Source organism: Oreochromis aureus, linkage group 23 (assembly GCF_013358895.1).
Source record: "Oreochromis aureus strain Israel breed Guangdong linkage group 23, ZZ_aureus, whole genome shotgun sequence".
Taxonomy (NCBI): domain Eukaryota; kingdom Metazoa; phylum Chordata; class Actinopteri; order Cichliformes; family Cichlidae; genus Oreochromis; species Oreochromis aureus.
The window spans coordinates 5,448,334-5,467,386 of record NC_052963.1 but is presented as its reverse complement, the minus strand read 5'-3'; the positions used below and the strand labels follow the sequence as shown (position 1 = coordinate 5,467,386).

Sequence of the window (19,053 nt, the reverse complement as noted above, 5' to 3'; positions counted from 1 at the left end):
CACTTGAGGCCACAGCAGCCTGTCATTGTCACATGGCAATGGCAATAATGTAGAGAGAGTGTGCATGTGCATGAGAGAGAGAGAGACCCAGGATTACTATTATGAATATCAACCCTACAATCTAGTATTTTCTGTCAAAGGAGGAACTGTGTTTGTTCTTTCTGCCACTTGATGGTGCTCTAATGCTGTTAAACAGGGATGTCAATCACAGCCCAGGGGGTTCTAACCAACTTTTCAATGTATCTAATTCTGCCCACTGGGTGGTTTTGAAACTTGTAACTTCAGAAAAAACAGGGCATACATTTAAGACTTTTAACTGTATTTTAATCAATTTTACACTCATTTTACTGACAAAGATATCAACCATGTCCAATCATATTACTATAAAGTAAGTCACTAAAAATAACCTATTATATGACAGAAAAGATGCTTCTCATTGTTTGCATTACATTAAGTAATAGAATTCTTAAAAGTTACAGTTTTTAAACTGTTTTCTGCTTATTTACAGCATTTCAACAGATTTTCCCCCCAGCTAGTACTTTCTCTGTAATTTTATGACTTTATTTCTTTAACTCTAAGTCCAAAGAGCTGTGCCAATGGGTTTCTTTGATGTTCTACACCCTTATTTGTTCATGTTGTTGAAAAACTGAGGCATACTGTTGAAACCATACATCATCATTCCTTCTATCTGTGTTCCTCATCTTGCCTTTTCAGATCCTTCCAATCAAAGACTTCCTTCTCCTGGAGATCCTCATGCAACCTCTCTTCATACCGTGTGGAGTGATGACTTGTGTGTCAGTCCCAGCCCCCATACCCATTAAAACTACAGAATGTGGATCGGAGAATGGTATGTCTTTGATTGATGCTTGGACAGAGGCTGAGCAGGAGAAGCAGAAACAAAATTCTGCAGAACTGCCAGTACTGACGCACCTGTCCTAGACCGACACTCCCACTTTTTGAGAGACAGAACTCGTACCTGTCCCAATCCAGACCTTTAAGTCAGAGGGAAAATGGGCAACATGGCAACAGAGATCACTGCTTTTCTCCTGACCATCTCTGGGTGGATCTTGGTGTCATCTACTCTGCCGACAGACTACTGGAAGGTATCTTCTGTAGACGGGACGGTCATCACCACAGCTACCTTCTGGTCCAACTTGTGGAAAACGTGTGTGACAGATTCCACTGGTGTGTCCAACTGCAAGGACTTTCCTTCAATGCTGGCTTTGGATGGTGAGTTCATAGTAATTGTTTTGTCGCTGTCGCAGGTGACGACAATTCTTACATCAGTAAACAGACATAGTTAAATAAATAACCACAAATCTGTGAGCACACATCTGACAGATGTACCTTTTAGATAAATGACCTCATTTGTGAAAAAAGAATGTATTTGGAACTTGATATTTCCTTTTCTACCTCAGCCCTGAGGCCACAAATAGCCACTACATTTAAAGCTACTAGAGAAGCTGAGCTAAACTTATTAAGCCCTCCTTATATGTCTAATCAACGCAATCTGAGAAAGCCATACAGTCACACAGAGGTCATTTGTTACTTTATATTACCTGTTATTCAAAGTTAAGAAAGCAATACTTCTGGCAGTCTTAGTGTCCTTTAGACTGTTGTTTTAAAGCAGCAGTTCTTTCCTGGGGGTTGGAGAGATCTTTTACCATCTATACGTTTAAAAAGCCCAAAATAACGAAAACACTTTACAGCTTAAACGTACAAAAAAAAAGGGGGTTTTTTGCCACGAGAACAAGATGTCGACACAACACTAAATGATAACATTTAAAGTGCTGTCAACTTGTTAGTGAGAAGTTGATATTTACACATCAATCAAACATCATGATTGCGTTTTTCTCTACCTGATGAAACATTACGCCAGCAATAATTAGTTTTACTCACATTTTATTTTTGATCATTTTCTTTGTTTCTGCCACAATCTGAGACACTTTCCACATACATTTGCAACACACATGCAACATTTCCAACCTCCAACCTTGATACAAGTCTTAAGTATAGACGTAACCTTTAAACTAATCTATAAGCACAAACAGTCTTCGTTAACAAACTAACCATTCACTCACAGTCCACTCTGGAAAAGCATTTCAAAAGACCTTCCCTTTTATCCGTTAACAACAGGACAAGCTGTCTTCAAATAGAGGACATTCAATACTATTATTAATAGTAGACAACTTGCAAACCATGTGTAACCCTGGAAGAGATCTTTTTTAAAAAGGCAAAACAGATGTAATTAAGATTTTTTTTACATTGTATAAGATGACAAAAGAAAAGATTACACAGGCATTCATAATTTTGGTTCTCGCATCGCAAAGTTATGACATCACATTAATGTGATTGGTCAGTTGCAGTGTTAATCCTAGATCAACTTTATTATGAAAATCAGTGCAGAAATCCAATTTATTCCAAGTGATTTATTTGCAACTATATCTCAAATTTCCTTTACACAAGAATACATCAAACTGTTCAATGTGAACAAAATAATTCTTTTTTTTTCACATTTGTAAGTCTGTTTATTGTTACGATTCATGGGCAACAAAAAAAGTAGGGAACCAACTAATGCATTGCTCTCTTCTCTGTTTCATTTTTTAAGCGTACATCCAGGTGTGTCGGGGTTTGATGATCGCTGCTGTGTGTCTGGGTTTCTTTGGTGCCATTCTTGCCTTGGTAGGAATGAAGTGTACAAAAATAGGAGGCTCAAAGACCACTAAAGCTCGGTTGACTATCCTGTCAGGCTTCCACTTTATTCTTAGCGGTAAAAACCATCCCATTCTCTATAGTATGTCTGGATTTAATGGAGAATAATGTGTGGAATGAATTCCTCTTGAGCTAAGAACATTACCTTAGTTCCTTTTAATTTGAAGTAGTAATCTGCTTATTTCTTTCCACAGGCCTCTGCTGCATGACGGCATGCTCCATATATGCTCGCAGGATCACAGCTGACTTCTTTGACCCCCTTTTTGTTGCCCAGAAGTAAAAGGATTCCTTTCACATGGATCAAAGACATAATCAGATGAAAGGAAGTCCAGTCAAAAATATCGTGTTTTTTTCTTTTTCTTTTCTTTTTTCCCTGCAGGTTTGAGCTGGGAGCCGCTCTCTTCATTGGCTGGGCTGGATCTGTGTTGTGCATCTTAGGAGGACTTATCTTCTGCCTCAGCCTGTCTGAAGGCTTCAGTATCAGGCAAGTGGCTTGGTTTTGCAGATATACAGAATGCTAACAATGTGATTCCACATGAACAGCAAGGTCTTAGTGGATCTGATGTGGATGCACTCTAAACTGCATGATTGATTTACTAACTCAATTGGGCAATTTAAGTAATTACTTTAACTGCAATAGACAGACAAATCCAGTCAAAAACATCCAGTAATCTCTCAGCAACTTGCCGCATAATTGCTGAACCTACAAAGTAAGTTGTATGATTGTACGTTATGTTGATTAGCTACTCCAGCTGAATGTTTCCTTTGTTACAGTTGCATAAGAAGGACCTTTTAGAAGTTAAAGTCACCTTGACTGAGGGGAGCTATTGAGAAGTGTTACATGAGATGGGCAAAGAAAAACAGACCTTTTTTCTTTTGTTCCTTTTTCTTTTAAACATCCTAGTTCTTTTCCCCCCTTTTTGGTAACAATCAGGCTGATTAGAATGTTCTCACTGTATGAATACGGCGAATAGCAGCAATGGCACCTAGTATTGATTGGCAGTCAGTTTGTAATCGTAGTGATTATAAACCAAAAAAATGTGCTACTGATACCACATGAAAGTTTGTCTGCGCATGTTTTAATCAGACAACCTGCAGGCCTCTAAGAATGGCAATCTTGGTTTCAAAGATCGGTTTAAAATTTTCCAAATTTCCATTAAATTCATGGTTCCCAGTGGAGGAATCCTACTGACTTCTCTGATCAATCAATTTTTAAAATAATTTATTCCACAATGGAGCTGAATTCGTAGCTTTGAGAAAAAATATCTTAACCAGTTTGATGAAATCCTATAGATTTTCCCCTGGGCAACACAATTCAATTCAATTCAGTTTTATTTATACAGCGCCAAATCACAACAACAGTCACCTCAAGGGGTTTTATATTGTAAGGCAGACCCTACAATAATACATACAGAGAAAAAACCCAACTATCATATGACCCCCTATGAGCAAGCACTTTGGCGACAGTGGGAAGAAAAAACCTCCAGCAGAACCAGGTTCAGGGAGGGGCGGGGCCATCTGCTGTGACCGGTTGGGGTGAGAGAAGGAAGACATCTCTTACAAGTCTAAAGATGTGATGTTCGTGTGGTTTGTAGTTAAAAGTGCTTTGAAGTGAATTTTCTAAGGTTTAGTCCCTTTGGTTATCCTTGAACTCTTTTGAAATGCATGAAAAACTCAGTATGGTTGTAGAACTTCTTAAATGTAACAAGAAAATTGAAACGTGTAAGAAAAAAAAAGGTTTTCCTTGAAACAGAGCTTTGTAGCCTTTTTTATTACTATGCAAATTTCCTGTTTTGATTTTTGCAGAGCTGAATACTCCTACAATGGAGCTGCATCTTTTCCGACAACACGCAACAAGACCAGTAAGCCAGCCCAGAGGCCAAACAAAGAAACACAGGAGCCATTGAGGCAGTTTGGAAGGAATGCATATGTGTGAAACTGGACTCTTGTTACACGAATTGATTTGAGAATTTAACAACATTTCATCATTTAAAACCAAGGACAGCATCCTCCAGAATTAACTAATCTGCATCTGTAGGAAGATAAAAAGTGAGCTAATCTGGGACATAGTTTACATATTTGATTTAGTGTTCAGATTTAAATATGGCTGCCTCATTTCTTTCAGAAACTCATTTATGAAAGGTAAGCATTGAGAGTAGGAAATTTAATTTGACACAACATGACATTCAAAGTCTTTAGTCACCTCCAACAAACTGGCTTTTTCACCATCTTATGCATTGTTAAAACATGTCAAAAATTGATGGTGAAACCTTTTGTTTTCTTACATTTTCTTAAATGTTTTAAAACTAACCATTGGCATACTATGATTGATCCATAAATTGAGTACATAAATTAACTGCTCCAGCTCACATTATATGAATACAAATGTCTTCTAGTTAAAAATTAGCATTTTGGTACTTTTTCCTAAAAGCCTGCATAACTTATATTAGTTTTATCTTTGTATAATTGTATAATTTACCATCTCTACAACCAAATAATAGGTTAAAGAAGTGCCTTTCTAATTTTCCTAGTCTAGACTAGTTTGACCTCCAAGGCTAACTAGGTCACATCTGACCCCGGAGATGCTTATGTAGATGTGGACGCCCAACCGGAGGTTTCCCCTCTTATCAGCCATCCATCTCCACCTAGGAATATAGGAACCCTGGGCTATGTTACGCAAAACCTCTTGGCCCAGAGGGTATATACTTGAACCAGCTGACAGAGAGTAGATGTCATGTGCTTTCCACTGCTTTGCATCTGCGAAAAAAAGAGTCAGGTGTCCAGGGCTCAGCAGAAGGGTGGCTTTGTGTGGTTGTATGCCTCCTGTGTTAAAATGATAAATACATTTGAGCTTGAACTCTCTTGAAATTATTAAAAAAAAAAAAAAAGTTCACAAATATCAACAGCTTGCAATAGCTTTTGTCTAAACTAAAATCGTTACAACTACACATTTCAAAACAAACAATTGTATCATGAAAGTGTGTGACTGAGAATCACTCAGTCATCTAAGTTCTGGTAGTCTTGAGAACTTGAAAAGAAGTAACTGAATACTTCATTTAAAAATACATTTCTTCCAATGATAAACTTAATGAATTCTAACATCAACTTTCTTTCAAACATTTCTAGACTAATCTTCTAATGTTGCTTCACTTTCATCCTTCATATAAATTAAATACATATTTAATGCTAAAGCCAACCAACACAAAACCAAAAAGAGCATGCCAGTAGCTCTTTGATGCTAAGCTGAGGAACAGTGTTACCTTTCAAGGATTTAGACTTGTCACCCACTTTATTAGGTACACAATATGCTTGTTAAGGCGAATCTCTACTCAACCAATCATATGGGAGCAACCTAATGCATTTAACCACGTAGACATGGTCAAAATGACTCAAACATCAGAATGGGGAAAAATTGTGTTTTAGGTTGCTTTGAACATGGCGTTGTTGTTTGCTGTTGGTGCTAGACATGCCAGTCTGAGTATTTCAAGAATTTCTCATGTACTGGGGTTTACCACAAAACTATTTCTAGGATTTACAGTGAATGATCTGAAAAAGAGAAAAGATACAGTGAGCAGCAGTTCTCTGGGAAAAAAATGCCTTGTTAAGGCTAGATTACAGAAAAAACTGATAGGAAGGAATCTAGTATTTGGAAGGTCTCAACAGCACATGGATATAGATTTATATTGGGAGGTTCTACTTAAATTGATAGTTTTGCACCATTTCAATAAACAGCAGCAAGCAGTATAGGGTAGCTTTGATCTCAGCGTTAATGTTAATGTCTGCTTTAGTATACTAACTTTTGTCAGAAACATCTAAAACACACAATGCTAATTTTATGTGGGTTATAAACCAGTGGACTGGCAGAATTAATATAGTTTGGTATATTTTTCTTTTTTTAAGTTATTTTTTTCATTTTTTTTCTGCACAGTCTAAATATCCTGCAGGTTTTAAGAAACAAAGTAACATATATTTCTGTATATGTCTGAAAGCCCATATAAAGAAAAGAGGACATTTGGGACGGTTTGGCTAATGAATTGTAAAAGTTGAAGGCTCAGGCGTTAGACCTAATAAGTACCTACAAGGGGAGGGGCCTCTTTAGGGTTTTCCCAGCCATCAGCTGAAGCTAATTTAAATTTGCTGAAGCTAATTTAAACCATCTTTCATAAAAATATTAAGGCTGCCCAGCCTCCAAAGTATTAGTGTATTTCTCTGCCACACTGACAATAACTTTATCATAAGCTGGGTGAACTTTGGAACAAAAAAAGAGCTCTTTCATCTGAACTAAAAGAACATTCATCACTCCCAGGAACTCTCATTACCTCAGATTTAAGTCTAATTAGAGCAGCACAAAGACGCTATGCTGTAATTATGCAGCCCACCGCACAGTGAGGTCCTGGCAAAATTACTAATAACTAGCAGCTTAAGTGCCTGAGGCAAAATTGAGAAGAATGCTTCAAGCAGCTTTATTACATATTTCAAGAAGACTTGTAAAGGTCACTCTTTTACTCTAAATATCAAGCAATGTGATCTCATACGTTGCTTGTTATAATTTTTATACATAAAGTCTGATTTTATTATTTCAAAAATCAGCGGGCTAGAATAGCATCAGTTTAAGAGACAGTTTATCAATCCTTTGACTTATTTGTAGGGACTACCTGAGATCCCTATAACAGCTGGCACAGGCTCCAGCAGCCAACCAACCCAGAATAAGGTAAGTGGAAGAAAACAGACGGATGGAAGTGCTGTGGTAGTGGCTTGTGTGACTCAGTGTGTTTTTGAGGTGGATTTTAAGTGATTCTTGTTTTGTTTTTTTTAGTGTTTATATTGTTGTTATATATGTTTCTCCTTTAGTGTACTCAGTCCCTAGTTTCTTTAGCGTTTCCTTCCTCCCTGACTGTTCCATCAACTCTCCTTTATTAATGTCATTTATGTGGGACAGGCCATGTGTCTGTGGTTTCCCCATATATATGAGGAAGAATTTCATGAATCTGAATTAAAGGCAAATTGGCAAAAAATAGGTCCCTGTCTGTTGCATAAATTTAATTCAATTTCTTTTCAGTGTTATTTATATAGTTGCCTACCACAATAACAGTTGTCTCAAGGCACGGCATCCCATAAACTGTCATGTCCTTTATAGAAATGAGCTGAATCCAATCTCAATGAGAAATGTTTTTTCTTTTAAATGTCTGCAACTGACAAGCTTTGTAAAAGCACATCAATATCATACATTTACATTACCCCTACACATCCACAACTTGGTAAATAAGCGCATCATCATTCTAGAGTTCCCATTATGAGGTAATTGAATGAAGTTAAGAATTGGAAAGTAAAATCTGGAAAATTAAGAGGTCTGGAACTCAGCTTGTGGTGTAACTCATACCATCTCAGTCTAACACACTATAGTTGGAAAGCGGAATTACATGTGCCAAACATCGAAATGGTAAATAGTTAAGCACTTATAATAAAATATAGATGCCAGACATAGGTATGTACTAAATGCACAGAGAGTAAAGGCACACTGTCTCACTATGGCTGGCAATGGAGAAATATTAAAACATTTAGGAATGGGTCATGACATGTCAAAAAACAAAGAAAAGAATTCTGCTAGACACAAATCCATTTCTATTTGGTTTATAGCCAGAGACAAACAAAATTGGGAACCTTTGTTACCATTTTGTGAATCTAAATGGGGATCAGTTGAAATAGTTGTTTGCTAAGATTTATTTTTGCAGCATTTCTGCCTGTATCAAATAGCACAGTATAGAGTTTGGAAAGAGCGAGGGTGGATGAGTGCGGCTTTTGGTATATTGGTCACCTACTGTGGTACCGAATTAAGACATATTCTTGAAAAAAATATCAAACTAGACCTTTACGTCCTTACTTTTGGCAATCCTTCCTTAAATTGTACCTTTTGACCCCAGCAGTTGTGGAAGATGCAGAAGAAGTAAAGAAATATTCTAAAATCTCTCTTTTAATTAGGTAACCATTCCTGTTCATTATTTTAAGGTTTTGTAATGTTTTTAAATTCCATGCTTTTTAGCTATATTATGGAGGGAATATAGCTAAAAGGCCTGATATAAAAAAAATCTCAGTATTAATTATGAATTAGAAAAGAAAACTATGCCTCATGCTATAAATAGATCCTTCTTCTTTTAAACTGTCTGAAAACAGTGGATATGATGTCTTCGGTAATTTGAGATACATGCTAAGGTAAGCAGTCTCAGGCCCATGAGGACCTGCATTACTGCTTTATCCCACACAGACATACAAAAAGAAATATCTGGAAAACAACACCACACACCCCTTTTTTAAAACATGATATTCACTTCTCTCTGAGAAGAGCATTTGTTTGAGTTTGGAGACCGAGGATTGCTTGAATCACGGACTATCATCTTAAAAATTAAAAAAGAAACTCACCAAACTAGTGGTTTGCAGTTGGGTGAAAAAGGATTGAAGCTTAAATAAACAAAAGCTTCTGCGTCAGAAATCTAGAAAGGAAACAACAACAATCCCTACGATGAAAATTCGAGTGGTTCAGATCTGGGGGTTCCTGATGACGGTACTGGGTTGGATCTTCGTGGCCTGCACTATGGCAATGGAGGGCTGGAAGATTGCCTCCGTTGGGGGCATGGGAGGTTCGGCTGTCATCAAGGTAGCCTGGCACTGGACTAGTCTGTGGAGATCTTGTTTTACAGACTCAACTGCTGTCACCAACTGTTATGATTTCCCTGTACTCTGGTCTGTGGAAGGTATGTCAACATATTTAGTATTCAAGCTGTATTTATTCTCATTTGCAAATCAAGAATGTTTACATAAACCTTTGTCTGTCCTTTATTGTCACTCTAGACTATGTCCAAATAGTGCGAGCCCTGTTGATGTCGGCTCTTTCTGTAGGCATGCTGGGGTTTGTACTTAGTCTTTTGGGTATGGAGTGCACCTACATTGGAGGAAAAGTACAATCAAAATACAAGAAGATCTACATCGGTGGATGTTGCCACATCATCAGTGGTAAATGTCTAGCTTTAATTACTGGAAAATCATTGGGTGTGAATACCATCTTATCACTCTTTTAGAAGGGATGGCTTGTATTTCATTTCTTTGTGTACTTAAGTTCTATTCATTGTCTGCTCTTGGATTTTGCTGGTTAATTTGTGTCAAGACTGGATAAAGGTAACTTACAATTGACATCCAGCACAGTAACTTAATATCATTTTTTAAAATGCTTAACACTGAACCATGAAATAATTGCCAGAATATTCAAATTTTTACCTCTGCCAAGGCAGTTATGATTTTGGTAGGATGCATGAGATTCCTTCTGTCTGTAAATATGATAACTTGAAAAATTCTGAATGAATTCTGATGAAACACTGTAGGGATGTAGAGTGGGGTCATCATCAGACAATCGATTAAAACATGGCTCAAATCGACCAAGGTCTTCAAGGTCAATTAATGAGTTATTGGTTGAAAATTGACAAAATGTCTTATAATTTTGCAGCTATGACTCTTAGATTACGTTTCACATCTGGCTTTCTCTCAAGCTGACCCCAAAATGTATTATATATCTTATGCATACAAACACATGTTGCATATGTAATATGCATAGCAGCCAATGTAACTTTTGACTCTATTATTTTTTAACTTGATTTACATTCAGGAGTGCTGTCCACATCTGGGTATGGTGTCTATGCACAGTATGTCTATGCAATACATATTGACCCTGGCCCCACTGGACTCCAGTAAGTAACCATGGTTACACATAATAAATGTTACCCTACATTGAATAAAACTGAAAATTTTAAATTATGATCTCCGCATCTCTCTGGTTTGCATCTAACAGGTTTAACCTTGGCACCCCAATATTTCTCGGCTGGGTGGGTTCAGCCTTTCACATCACTGGTGGTGCCTTCTATCTATGGTCAGTGTGCACACCGCTCTGTGGAGGAGAGAAAAAGTAAGTGCATAGACAGGATAGAAGAGGAATGTATCTTTCAGATAGGAAAATGAGGCCGATGCTTTAAAGCCGCAGTCTATCTGAAGGCCACTTAATGGCTGCAAAATGGTGATTGCAAAAAGAATCCTATAGAAGTCTATGGGAAAATGGCTTTCCGTGCTAACCTCTGTTAACAATTACCTGTCAAGTTTATGGGCTCAGTCACTAATTTTGAGTCTTAATAATATATGTCTATTTTGCAACTTTGTCAGACTTGAGGATCATTTGTGTTATGAAACCACAAGCTTGGCAAACAACTTGTTACACAGTCAGACCTGCCCCTCTTTGTCAAATCCGGTATTTGGTAAGGGTAGTTCAATAAGGAGAGATCATTTGAAAGAATGAACATGATTTATTGATGAACAGAAATTAGACAAATTTGGCGGTTTGTCTCCAATGGCCAGTCTTGACGGAACATAAAGGGAGAATGAGAGTGAGATTTAAACTACGCAACATGAGTGCTGATTGGCCTGAAGAAAGCCGGGAGAGGGTTACTGGACTAGACCAGTGATGACAAACACCTTGACAACATGGTAAAGTTGGAGTGATCAAGTTTTAATTTAGCCAGCAGAACCTGGGAGCAGGCAGATGAGAGACCATAGATTGTCCTTTATGAACTTATGCATAAGCTTCTTTCAATAAAGAGAGATTATTTGAAAGAATGAACGTAATTTATTGACGAGCAGAAATTAGATAGGGGTATTACACGATTAGACTACAATGGTCCGTCTTGGCGGAACAGAACCCCAACTTTGAAAGGGGTTAGAGCAGGATCCCAAAAGAAAAAAAGATCTTACTGCAGCAGAGTTCTGGCCTATGGAAAGGGAACACATGCATGTTAGGAGTAATGCATGGCATGGCAAGGCATAGGAAGCATAAGCACCGAGAAGAACAAGAAAACTGAGAAAGGTCTTGAAGGATCCCCACCAGGGCTAGAAGTGAGTCTGGTGGCCGGAGGAACAGACCACCTGAAATACCAGCATGAGTTCTGGGCCTGGCAGCGGCCCTCCAATGGCAGACCACGTTTGCCATTTGTTTGAAAGGGAAAACTGAGGGATATCAAAGGCCAGAGGGAGGTTGAGCTTGGGTTAAGGGCCTGGGCTGCAGATGGCAGACAGAACAGAGAACCTGCAAAGACTGAAAATGCAAGCGGTAAGAGCAACGTTGGCACAGGGCTTCTGATAGCTGACAGAATAGAGAGGCTGCAAAGACTGAAAGCTGCAGCACATGAGAGAAGAGCCTACAATAACGCTCGGGGCCGCTGATGGCCCACAGAGAGAATAAAGGCTACGAAAGGCTGAGAGTTGCAAGGAACAGTGGAGAGAAGACGCTGCATTAAGGCTTGTCCTGCTGTTGGCCAGTAGAGAGCACACAGAACATAATGAGGCTCAGAGTTGGCAGCAGGAGTAAGAGTAAGACTTTTATACCACCACCAGCTATATGCCGACTTGACATGAATTTAGACTTGGTGACTTAGAAAAGTAAGTCAGAAGATGTGCAAATGATTTGGAGTGGAAGGAAAGTTTCGAATTATAAGGACTTACCTTACAACGTTAAGCCTCCTAGGCAACTTTGATGTGTTTGGCGCTACACGACTGAGGGTGGAAAGAAAGGCTTGTAAGGCTGATAGAGCAGCACCTACCTACCTATTTAGTGAAGATCTTGGAAATGAAACAGTAGAGATAGAACTATTACCAATTCTAAATGCAAGCCTTTTCCAAGATCTTAATGGAAAGAGTTACTGCATAGAGGCCAAGGAGATGCTGCTAAAATGGCACAAAATATAGGGATCCACGTATTGCTAATTTGACCTTATAAGAACCATGCTTGAATCATTCCTGTGGAGGACAGGAAACATCAGAAACTCAGGAGGACTACTACCGCTAACGATTACCAATGCTAGTACCCCCAAAACCTGAAGATTGTGCTAAATGTTTAGAGCAGTGAAAACAGAAGAATAATGAAGACAGAAAAGGACATGCCATTGAAAATAATGAGCAGGTATGCCAAAACCTCCGAGGCAGAAGCCTAAATGACCAAAAGTAGTAGAAGTTCCATGAATAATCAAAAGTAAATGTGCATGACTTGAAAGGCAAAAATGATTTGACAAAAGAGTTTCAGATGGCCTGCAGGGGAGGCAGCTGATATCTAATGGATGAGGAGCCCGAAAATTTGAGGAGCATTTGATTATTTAGGACTTAAGCTTCTGGCTAATGACGTCTGCCACAAACTTAATGATGCTTATTTGAGTACTTGTTGAGATATTTTAGATCAGAACAAAATGGTGGAATGAAAAATCAATCAACAAACCAACAGCATATGGCAGGAAATTTGGAGGAGCAGTTATGTCTGGAAAATGGGAAAAACATCAACAGTTTGGCTGACCTATCATCTAATAATACACTACGTGATTTTTTTTTTTTTTTTTTTACTACGTTTTGCTTAGTGGAACATGTAACTGTCGTGTTTGACAATAATGTGCATCTCCTTCCTTAGGGTGATTGTCAAGGGACTGCCAGACCCATTGCAAAAGAAGTCCACCACATCTCTGTCCACAGTGTCGGAGATCACATCCAAGACCAAACTGTCCTCTATTTCTGAACTATTATCAAGGTCTGAGGGCTCAGATTTATCTAGCATTGCCTCAAGATCCAGACGCACGGCCAAGTCAAGGCGTTCCACCCAGTCAGAAAGGTCTGAAAGGGTTGAGCTGAAGACAGATTTAGGATCAAGATCAGGATCTGGGTCACAGTCTGGCCTGTCTTCAAGGTCCAGCCTATCAAGTCTGTCAGAAGTGAGGAGTGGCAGGAACAGCCAGAGAAGCAGGGCACAAACTTCCATGTCAGGCACTTTAGGGAGTGAGATTGCACCATTTGTCAAAAACTCTTATATTTGAAATATGAATTATTAGGTGTAAAAAAAACTTCAGAGCATGTGATGACCAAGCAGTCAGATGCTTCAAGATTTTAATATGTGACGGTATAAATTGCATTCAGTTGTCTGTTTTGTATTAATTAAAGTGTCTGACAAATGTTTTATTGGATTTTTTTCTCTCAGATTTGTAAGGTTGTTGTTTCCACACATCAACTTCTAAAAAAGATGGAAGACTTTAGGTAACCTTTGAGACAGCAAATAAAACCCCACCAGTCTAATCAGGTCAAGCTGACTGTAAACAAAAAGACTCGAAGAAGACTAAAGCAAATGGCTTGTGTCTTTTAATATCTTATCATTGCTGGTGTACTGCATATATTTACCAAATGAAAGGGATGTGGAGGAGACTGGGTCAGATCCAGGGGCTACTGCTTAGCATACTAGGCTGGATTTTTGTGGGTTGCACACTTGCTATGGGCCACTGGAGGTAGGCTGATCATTCATCTACAGCTAGAGATTTCTGATGGACAGAAAAGAAAAAGTGTAGACTGTTAGATTTTGTTAAATAAGCTTGTGCTTCTTCCTACTCCTTTTTGAAAATGTAAGTTATAATTATTATTGCTTTGTTTTCCTTTTGTTTTGCTTTGTTTGTCTTTTTCCCTCTTTTGTTGTTGTTACTATTTTAACATGTTCAAAATAAAGATTCAGTACAATACAGTACTTCTATCTCTGTCAATTGAGCATTGCACCTTGTGGAAAATCTTGAAAACAAAGTGTTTAGCATTAGATTTTCCAGACACTGTAACTGCTATATAGAAACCCAAGCAAAGATCACACGCAACCAGCCGTTGCAGCGTAGCCTTGACACAATAAACATAATACATTTCTTGCAACATAATACAAAGCTGCTATCTTCTGTTTGTTATAAACATAGTTTATTCCTACAAGTCACAATAGAAAGTTAAAAGGGGTCAAATGGATAGAAATAATATGACCATAATCAAGCAGGCAAAAAACAAAAAATCAGTCAGTGCCTCCCACCTGACCCCTCAAATTAAATTAATCTTTAACACAATAACAATAAAGAGTTGAACAATTCAGAGTACATAACAGTTGGTAAACATTTATAAAAACAAAAAAAATAGCCTATTTGAGTAATGTTAGAAATAAATGAATCCATAAATGAAAACGTAAGAGTGGGTTTTATTAAGAAACTATATAAATGTATGTGTGTGTGTGTGTGTGTGTGTGTGTGTGTGTGTGTGTGTGTGTGTGTGTGTATACAACATACTAAAGGTAAAGTTCATTTGAGGGCTATGTAGTGGAGTTCTTTGCACTTGCTGTTGCTGTTCTTGTCACTTTAACTACTAATCCAAATTTTCCTTGTTTTTAATCAACTGAGGGCTCCATAAAAAAAGCTTAAAGTGTTATACAAAAGTCTTGAGCCACCCTTCATTTCTTTTTAGTTTGCTTCCAAGGAGCACGACTTTCTTGTTGGTTTTTTTTAAAGTGTTTTTGAGCAACTTCTCCAGGCTTTCTGAAGGTCTTTCAAAGTTTTTCATTGGACCTTTTGCTCTTTCACTTTTTCACTCATTCTCACGTCATTCCAAGGCCTTATGTCTGACCACTTTCACACAAATGTTTATCTGTTTGTAGAACCACTTAATGCTGACCTGAGAAACATTCAAGCATAAAAAAGGCAGCAAACTCAAGAAATGAAACAGTGTTGTGTCTACACACAAGGGGCAACTTTGCAAAAAGCCGATTTTAAATGGTAAACTTTCCATGTGGTTGGCTGTGAGTATCAATTATTTGCATGTAGAAAGCCTGAGCTGCTATTCAATTCAATACAATTCAATTCAATTCAATTCAATTCAATTCAATTCAATTCAATTCAATTCAATTCAATTCAATTATACAGCGCCAAATCACAACAACAGTCGCCTCAAGGTGCTTCATATTGTAAGGTAGACTCATAGGATGACCCCCTATGACCAAGCACTTTGGTGACAGTGGGAAGGAAAAACTCCCTTTTAACAAGAAGAAACCTCTGGCAGAACCAGGCTCACATCTGTTGTGACCGTTTGGGGTGAGAGAAGGAAAACAGGATAAAAGGATAAAAGACGTAATTTTAGAAGCTTCTCGGAAAACCCACTTACTGGTTTGTTGTGTGTGTTTTTCCCCATGTGTCATCAACTCTCCCTCATGCAGGTGTATCAGACATGGCTGCTTACTGTTTATACATAAACAATGTGGTTGAGTTGTTTTTACATAGACAAGCAGATCCATCGAAACTGAGGTAATGTGGTTTTTAAATCCTTCTCGTGAATTCTCATTTTAACTGGCTCTATAATTCACTATGCAACTCCACACATAGTTAACTATCCAAAAAGGTTGGTTTACTTAAATATAAACCATATAAACTACTGTGCTTTGTTACCACTACTAGAATCAATGGGGGGAAAAAACATTTAAAGCGTGAGGAAAATTCTCGATCCTCTCCCTCCATCAGACTGAAAGAGGAAGATAGAGAGATGTTTCAAGGAACTCATAACATTATGAGTAAGGAAAAGCTTAGATTCAGAAACATCATGCAAAAGCATCTCAGCATTACTGAAGCAATGTAGGATGATCTTGTCCGTGAATGAAACAAAAGGCAGCCAACATTCAAAGAGCTTTGGAATGTCCTTGACGAAGCTTGGAGATCTATTCCAAAAGATTTACAGAAATGACAAGACAGCTTGGATAAGACAGTTCTAGCTGAATGCAGAATGCAATGACAGCAAATCGCATAAATGCATGTTTTATTTACAACAGCACAACATGAAACACTCAGACGTAAAGTTAGGCAATGGTTCACCAAAATGCAGAAAACTATCTTAATAAATTTTGGAGGAATTTTTATTATTTTACCCAATTTGAAGTTGCAAAAGACTGTACATCTACATTACAAAATATCTTCAAAACATTGTGAAAATCTGCAGAACTCTGCATAAAGGACAAGGCCAAACATCGATATAGCATGCCTGTGAACTTTGGGCCCTCAAACTGCATCAAAAACATGCCTGAATCTTTTTGGGAACTTCATCCACAAACGCAGGTTAAAGGTCTATCATTGCAAATAAGCCCCATATGAACATGATCCAGAAACCATGCTGTCTTCTGTTATTACACAATAACAGATATGAAACAACGAAAAACAAATACGTTTAACAATTCTGAAATCTGGGATCACCGTGAAACTTGAAACTTATGAAATACACCCCCCCCCCCAAAAAAAAAACCCGTCACACAAACAACATTTAATGTTTAGTCATGAAAAACATGACTTTTACACATTTGACATCTGAGCTGGGAACCTAAACAAAGTAGAGGCACACCATAATGAAAAGGTTAAAACGAGTGGCAGGCGTAATACTGTTCCTGGTGGCAACATCAAAGGCGCTTACTGGACAGAACTATCTAAAAGATAAGATGAGCTCAAAGCATCCACACTGCTAGTCTCACACTTACACATCAGTAATGACACAGAGGGGGAGGCCCATTCACATTTCCTGCAGTGAGACCTTACTTTTTCAACTGTTACGGGTTTTGGTCGAGGACCAGCTTTCACCATGAAGTACAGGACGGTGGTGATGTACGTGGAGATCGGCTGCTTCGTGTCCTGCCTATGTGGCTGGATTCTGGTCTCTTCCACTCTTCCCACAGAGTACTGGACTTTCTCAGAGGTGGGCACACTAGTGCTGACCACCTCCAACTACTACTCCAACCTGTGGATGGACTGCATCTCAGACACCACGGGGGTGTCTGACTGCAAATACTACCCCTCCATGCTGGCCCTGCCTGGTAGGATACGCTGAGATATTCAAAACTTTACAGTCTCTCTTTTTAATGTTGTACTCAGCTGTTCCTTTAGTTCCTTGCTATGTTTTTCTATGTTGAAGATACAATTTGAAGCAGAGATCATAGAAATTTCTTTAGGTTATCTTAATAAAATGCACTACTGTTATGTTAAGATAAACTGTATTTGTTTTCTTTCAGCGTTCTTGCACGCCTGCAGAGCACTGGCGGTCTGTGCTGTCATTACAGGCTTCTTCGGGGGCGTCCTCACACTCATAGGGATGAAATGTACTAAAATAGGCGGGACAGAGATTGTCAATTCAAGGGTGACATTTTCTGGTGCTATTACCTACCTGGCTTCAGGTAAACAATCCTTTAATACATATATGTTGGTTGATCAGTTTTCAAAATAGCCAAAAGAGGTTTTAAAATACAGCCTCTTTTCTGGTAGGGGGCTGCGGCATGATCACCTACTCGTGGTGGGCTAACAGAGTCATAACTGAATTTAAGGATCCAAATTTCAGGGCACAGAAGTAAGTAATTTTCAAGTGGTATTCATATTATAGTAGTTGATTTTTAAAAATAGATATTAACTATAAAAATACATGCAATGAAACACATCTGCATTCACTTCAGGTTTGAACTTGGAGCGGCAATTTTTGTTGGCTGGGGAGGATCCCTTCTTCTTATTTGTGCAGGGGCGGTGCTGGCCTATTTGTCTGGGAAAGAACTCGTACCATCATGGTGAGTAAAATAAATAAGTCCCTAAAGGTTGTAAAGTGATAACCTTTCTCTATTCGTGGCTGCCTGTATAGCAGGCCAGAACTAGCAACCTGTAACAGCTTGGATTACCTCACCTTGTGTCTCCTGTTTTTCTAGCATCAGCTCCAACCAAAGGCCAGAGAGACCAGTTTCCTACGCCACTGCCCGTACCATGCGTACATACATGATGCCGCCCCCATCCTCCAGAGTGACACTAGTGCCCCCACTGTATAACAAAGGCATGAATGGCCGAACAACCAGAGCAACAAATAAGACAGATCAAACCTTGGGCAGAGACAGCTTCGTCTGAGCCAGAGGGAACCAAGAGTGAAGAAAGAAAACGTATGATTACTCATACAATATGAAGCTGTAGCATAAAGACATTGCTCTTACTGGTTGGTGTTGTAAATAACATTTGAGTCCCATGACAGAACAAGGTGTATTTTGTTTAAAAATTGGCCAACCTCCTCAAAATTCCATGTCTCCAATCATCTTTGTACAAGTTCAGTTGCTAATATAAGTTATAAAATGTTTAACAATTGGCCTTTAATTTATTACTGGTGCATTTCCTTATTTATAATATTCTGCACCAATTTTTCTGTTTGTAAGTTTTTTGTAAGTCTCTGCAATAAAGTTGTGTCCCTGAATTGCCTGTGCCACCAGTGACTCTTATGTAAATCCCTCTGAATGGGTCCCCTCATTGGTCCTTAATGAGGGGACCAATTCATCTTCATCTTTTTCTTGATATTTCAGAATGGTTAACTGATGTGTTAAAGCATAACATGTCCAACCTGTTCTTATTTACCATACAAACTGATCATTTTTATAATTTTGATCAAGTGGCTGATAAGCATCTTAAAACTTCTTTTTGAGTTCTT

General features: G+C 38.4%; 3 protein-coding genes across 3 annotated transcripts; all 3 read left to right on the top strand.

Moving 5' to 3' along the window:
• Window positions 1-1,010: 1,010 nt before the first annotated feature.
• Window positions 1,011-3,154, top strand: LOC116320993 (claudin-10-like). Its single transcript, XM_039607533.1, has 3 exons — window positions 1,011-1,230; window positions 2,609-2,770; window positions 2,907-3,154. Exons 1-3 carry the CDS (start codon window positions 1,011-1,013, stop codon window positions 2,990-2,992), a joined length of 468 nt encoding a protein of 155 aa, XP_039463467.1. The 3' UTR covers window positions 2,993-3,154.
• Window positions 3,155-9,035: 5,881 nt separating this feature from the next.
• cldn10e (claudin 10e) lies at window positions 9,036-14,269 on the top strand. The gene is made up of 5 exons (XM_031740739.2): window positions 9,036-9,461; window positions 9,559-9,720; window positions 10,367-10,448; window positions 10,550-10,663; window positions 13,199-14,269. Exons 1-5 carry the CDS (start codon window positions 9,230-9,232, stop codon window positions 13,596-13,598), a joined length of 990 nt encoding a protein of 329 aa, XP_031596599.1. The 5' UTR covers window positions 9,036-9,229; the 3' UTR covers window positions 13,599-14,269.
• Window positions 14,270-17,092: 2,823 nt separating this feature from the next.
• cldn10d (claudin 10d) lies at window positions 17,093-18,743 on the top strand. Its single transcript, XM_031740740.2, has 5 exons — window positions 17,093-17,419; window positions 17,615-17,776; window positions 17,865-17,946; window positions 18,050-18,157; window positions 18,293-18,743. The coding sequence occupies exons 1-5, from the start codon at window positions 17,188-17,190 to the stop codon at window positions 18,483-18,485; spliced, it is 777 nt and encodes a 258-aa protein (XP_031596600.1). The 5' UTR covers window positions 17,093-17,187; the 3' UTR covers window positions 18,486-18,743.
• Window positions 18,744-19,053: the final 310 nt, after the last annotated feature.

Coding starts and splice junctions, on each gene's coding strand:
- LOC116320993 (XM_039607533.1), top strand. CDS start 1,011: ATGGGCAACATGGCAACAGAGATCACTGCTTTTCTCCTGACCATCTCT. Junction 1,231..2,608: donor TTCAATGCTGGCTTTGGATG/GTGAGTTCATAG, acceptor TCATTTTTTAAG/CGTACATCCAGGTGTGTCGG. Junction 2,771..2,906: donor CTTCCACTTTATTCTTAGCG/GTAAAAACCATC, acceptor TTCTTTCCACAG/GCCTCTGCTGCATGACGGCA.
- cldn10e (XM_031740739.2), top strand. CDS start 9,230: ATGAAAATTCGAGTGGTTCAGATCTGGGGGTTCCTGATGACGGTACTG. Junction 9,462..9,558: donor TGTACTCTGGTCTGTGGAAG/GTATGTCAACAT, acceptor TTGTCACTCTAG/ACTATGTCCAAATAGTGCGA. Junction 9,721..10,366: donor ATGTTGCCACATCATCAGTG/GTAAATGTCTAG, acceptor ATTTACATTCAG/GAGTGCTGTCCACATCTGGG.
- cldn10d (XM_031740740.2), top strand. CDS start 17,188: ATGAAGTACAGGACGGTGGTGATGTACGTGGAGATCGGCTGCTTCGTG. Junction 17,947..18,049: donor CCAAATTTCAGGGCACAGAA/GTAAGTAATTTT, acceptor CATTCACTTCAG/GTTTGAACTTGGAGCGGCAA. Junction 18,158..18,292: donor AAAGAACTCGTACCATCATG/GTGAGTAAAATA, acceptor CTGTTTTTCTAG/CATCAGCTCCAACCAAAGGC.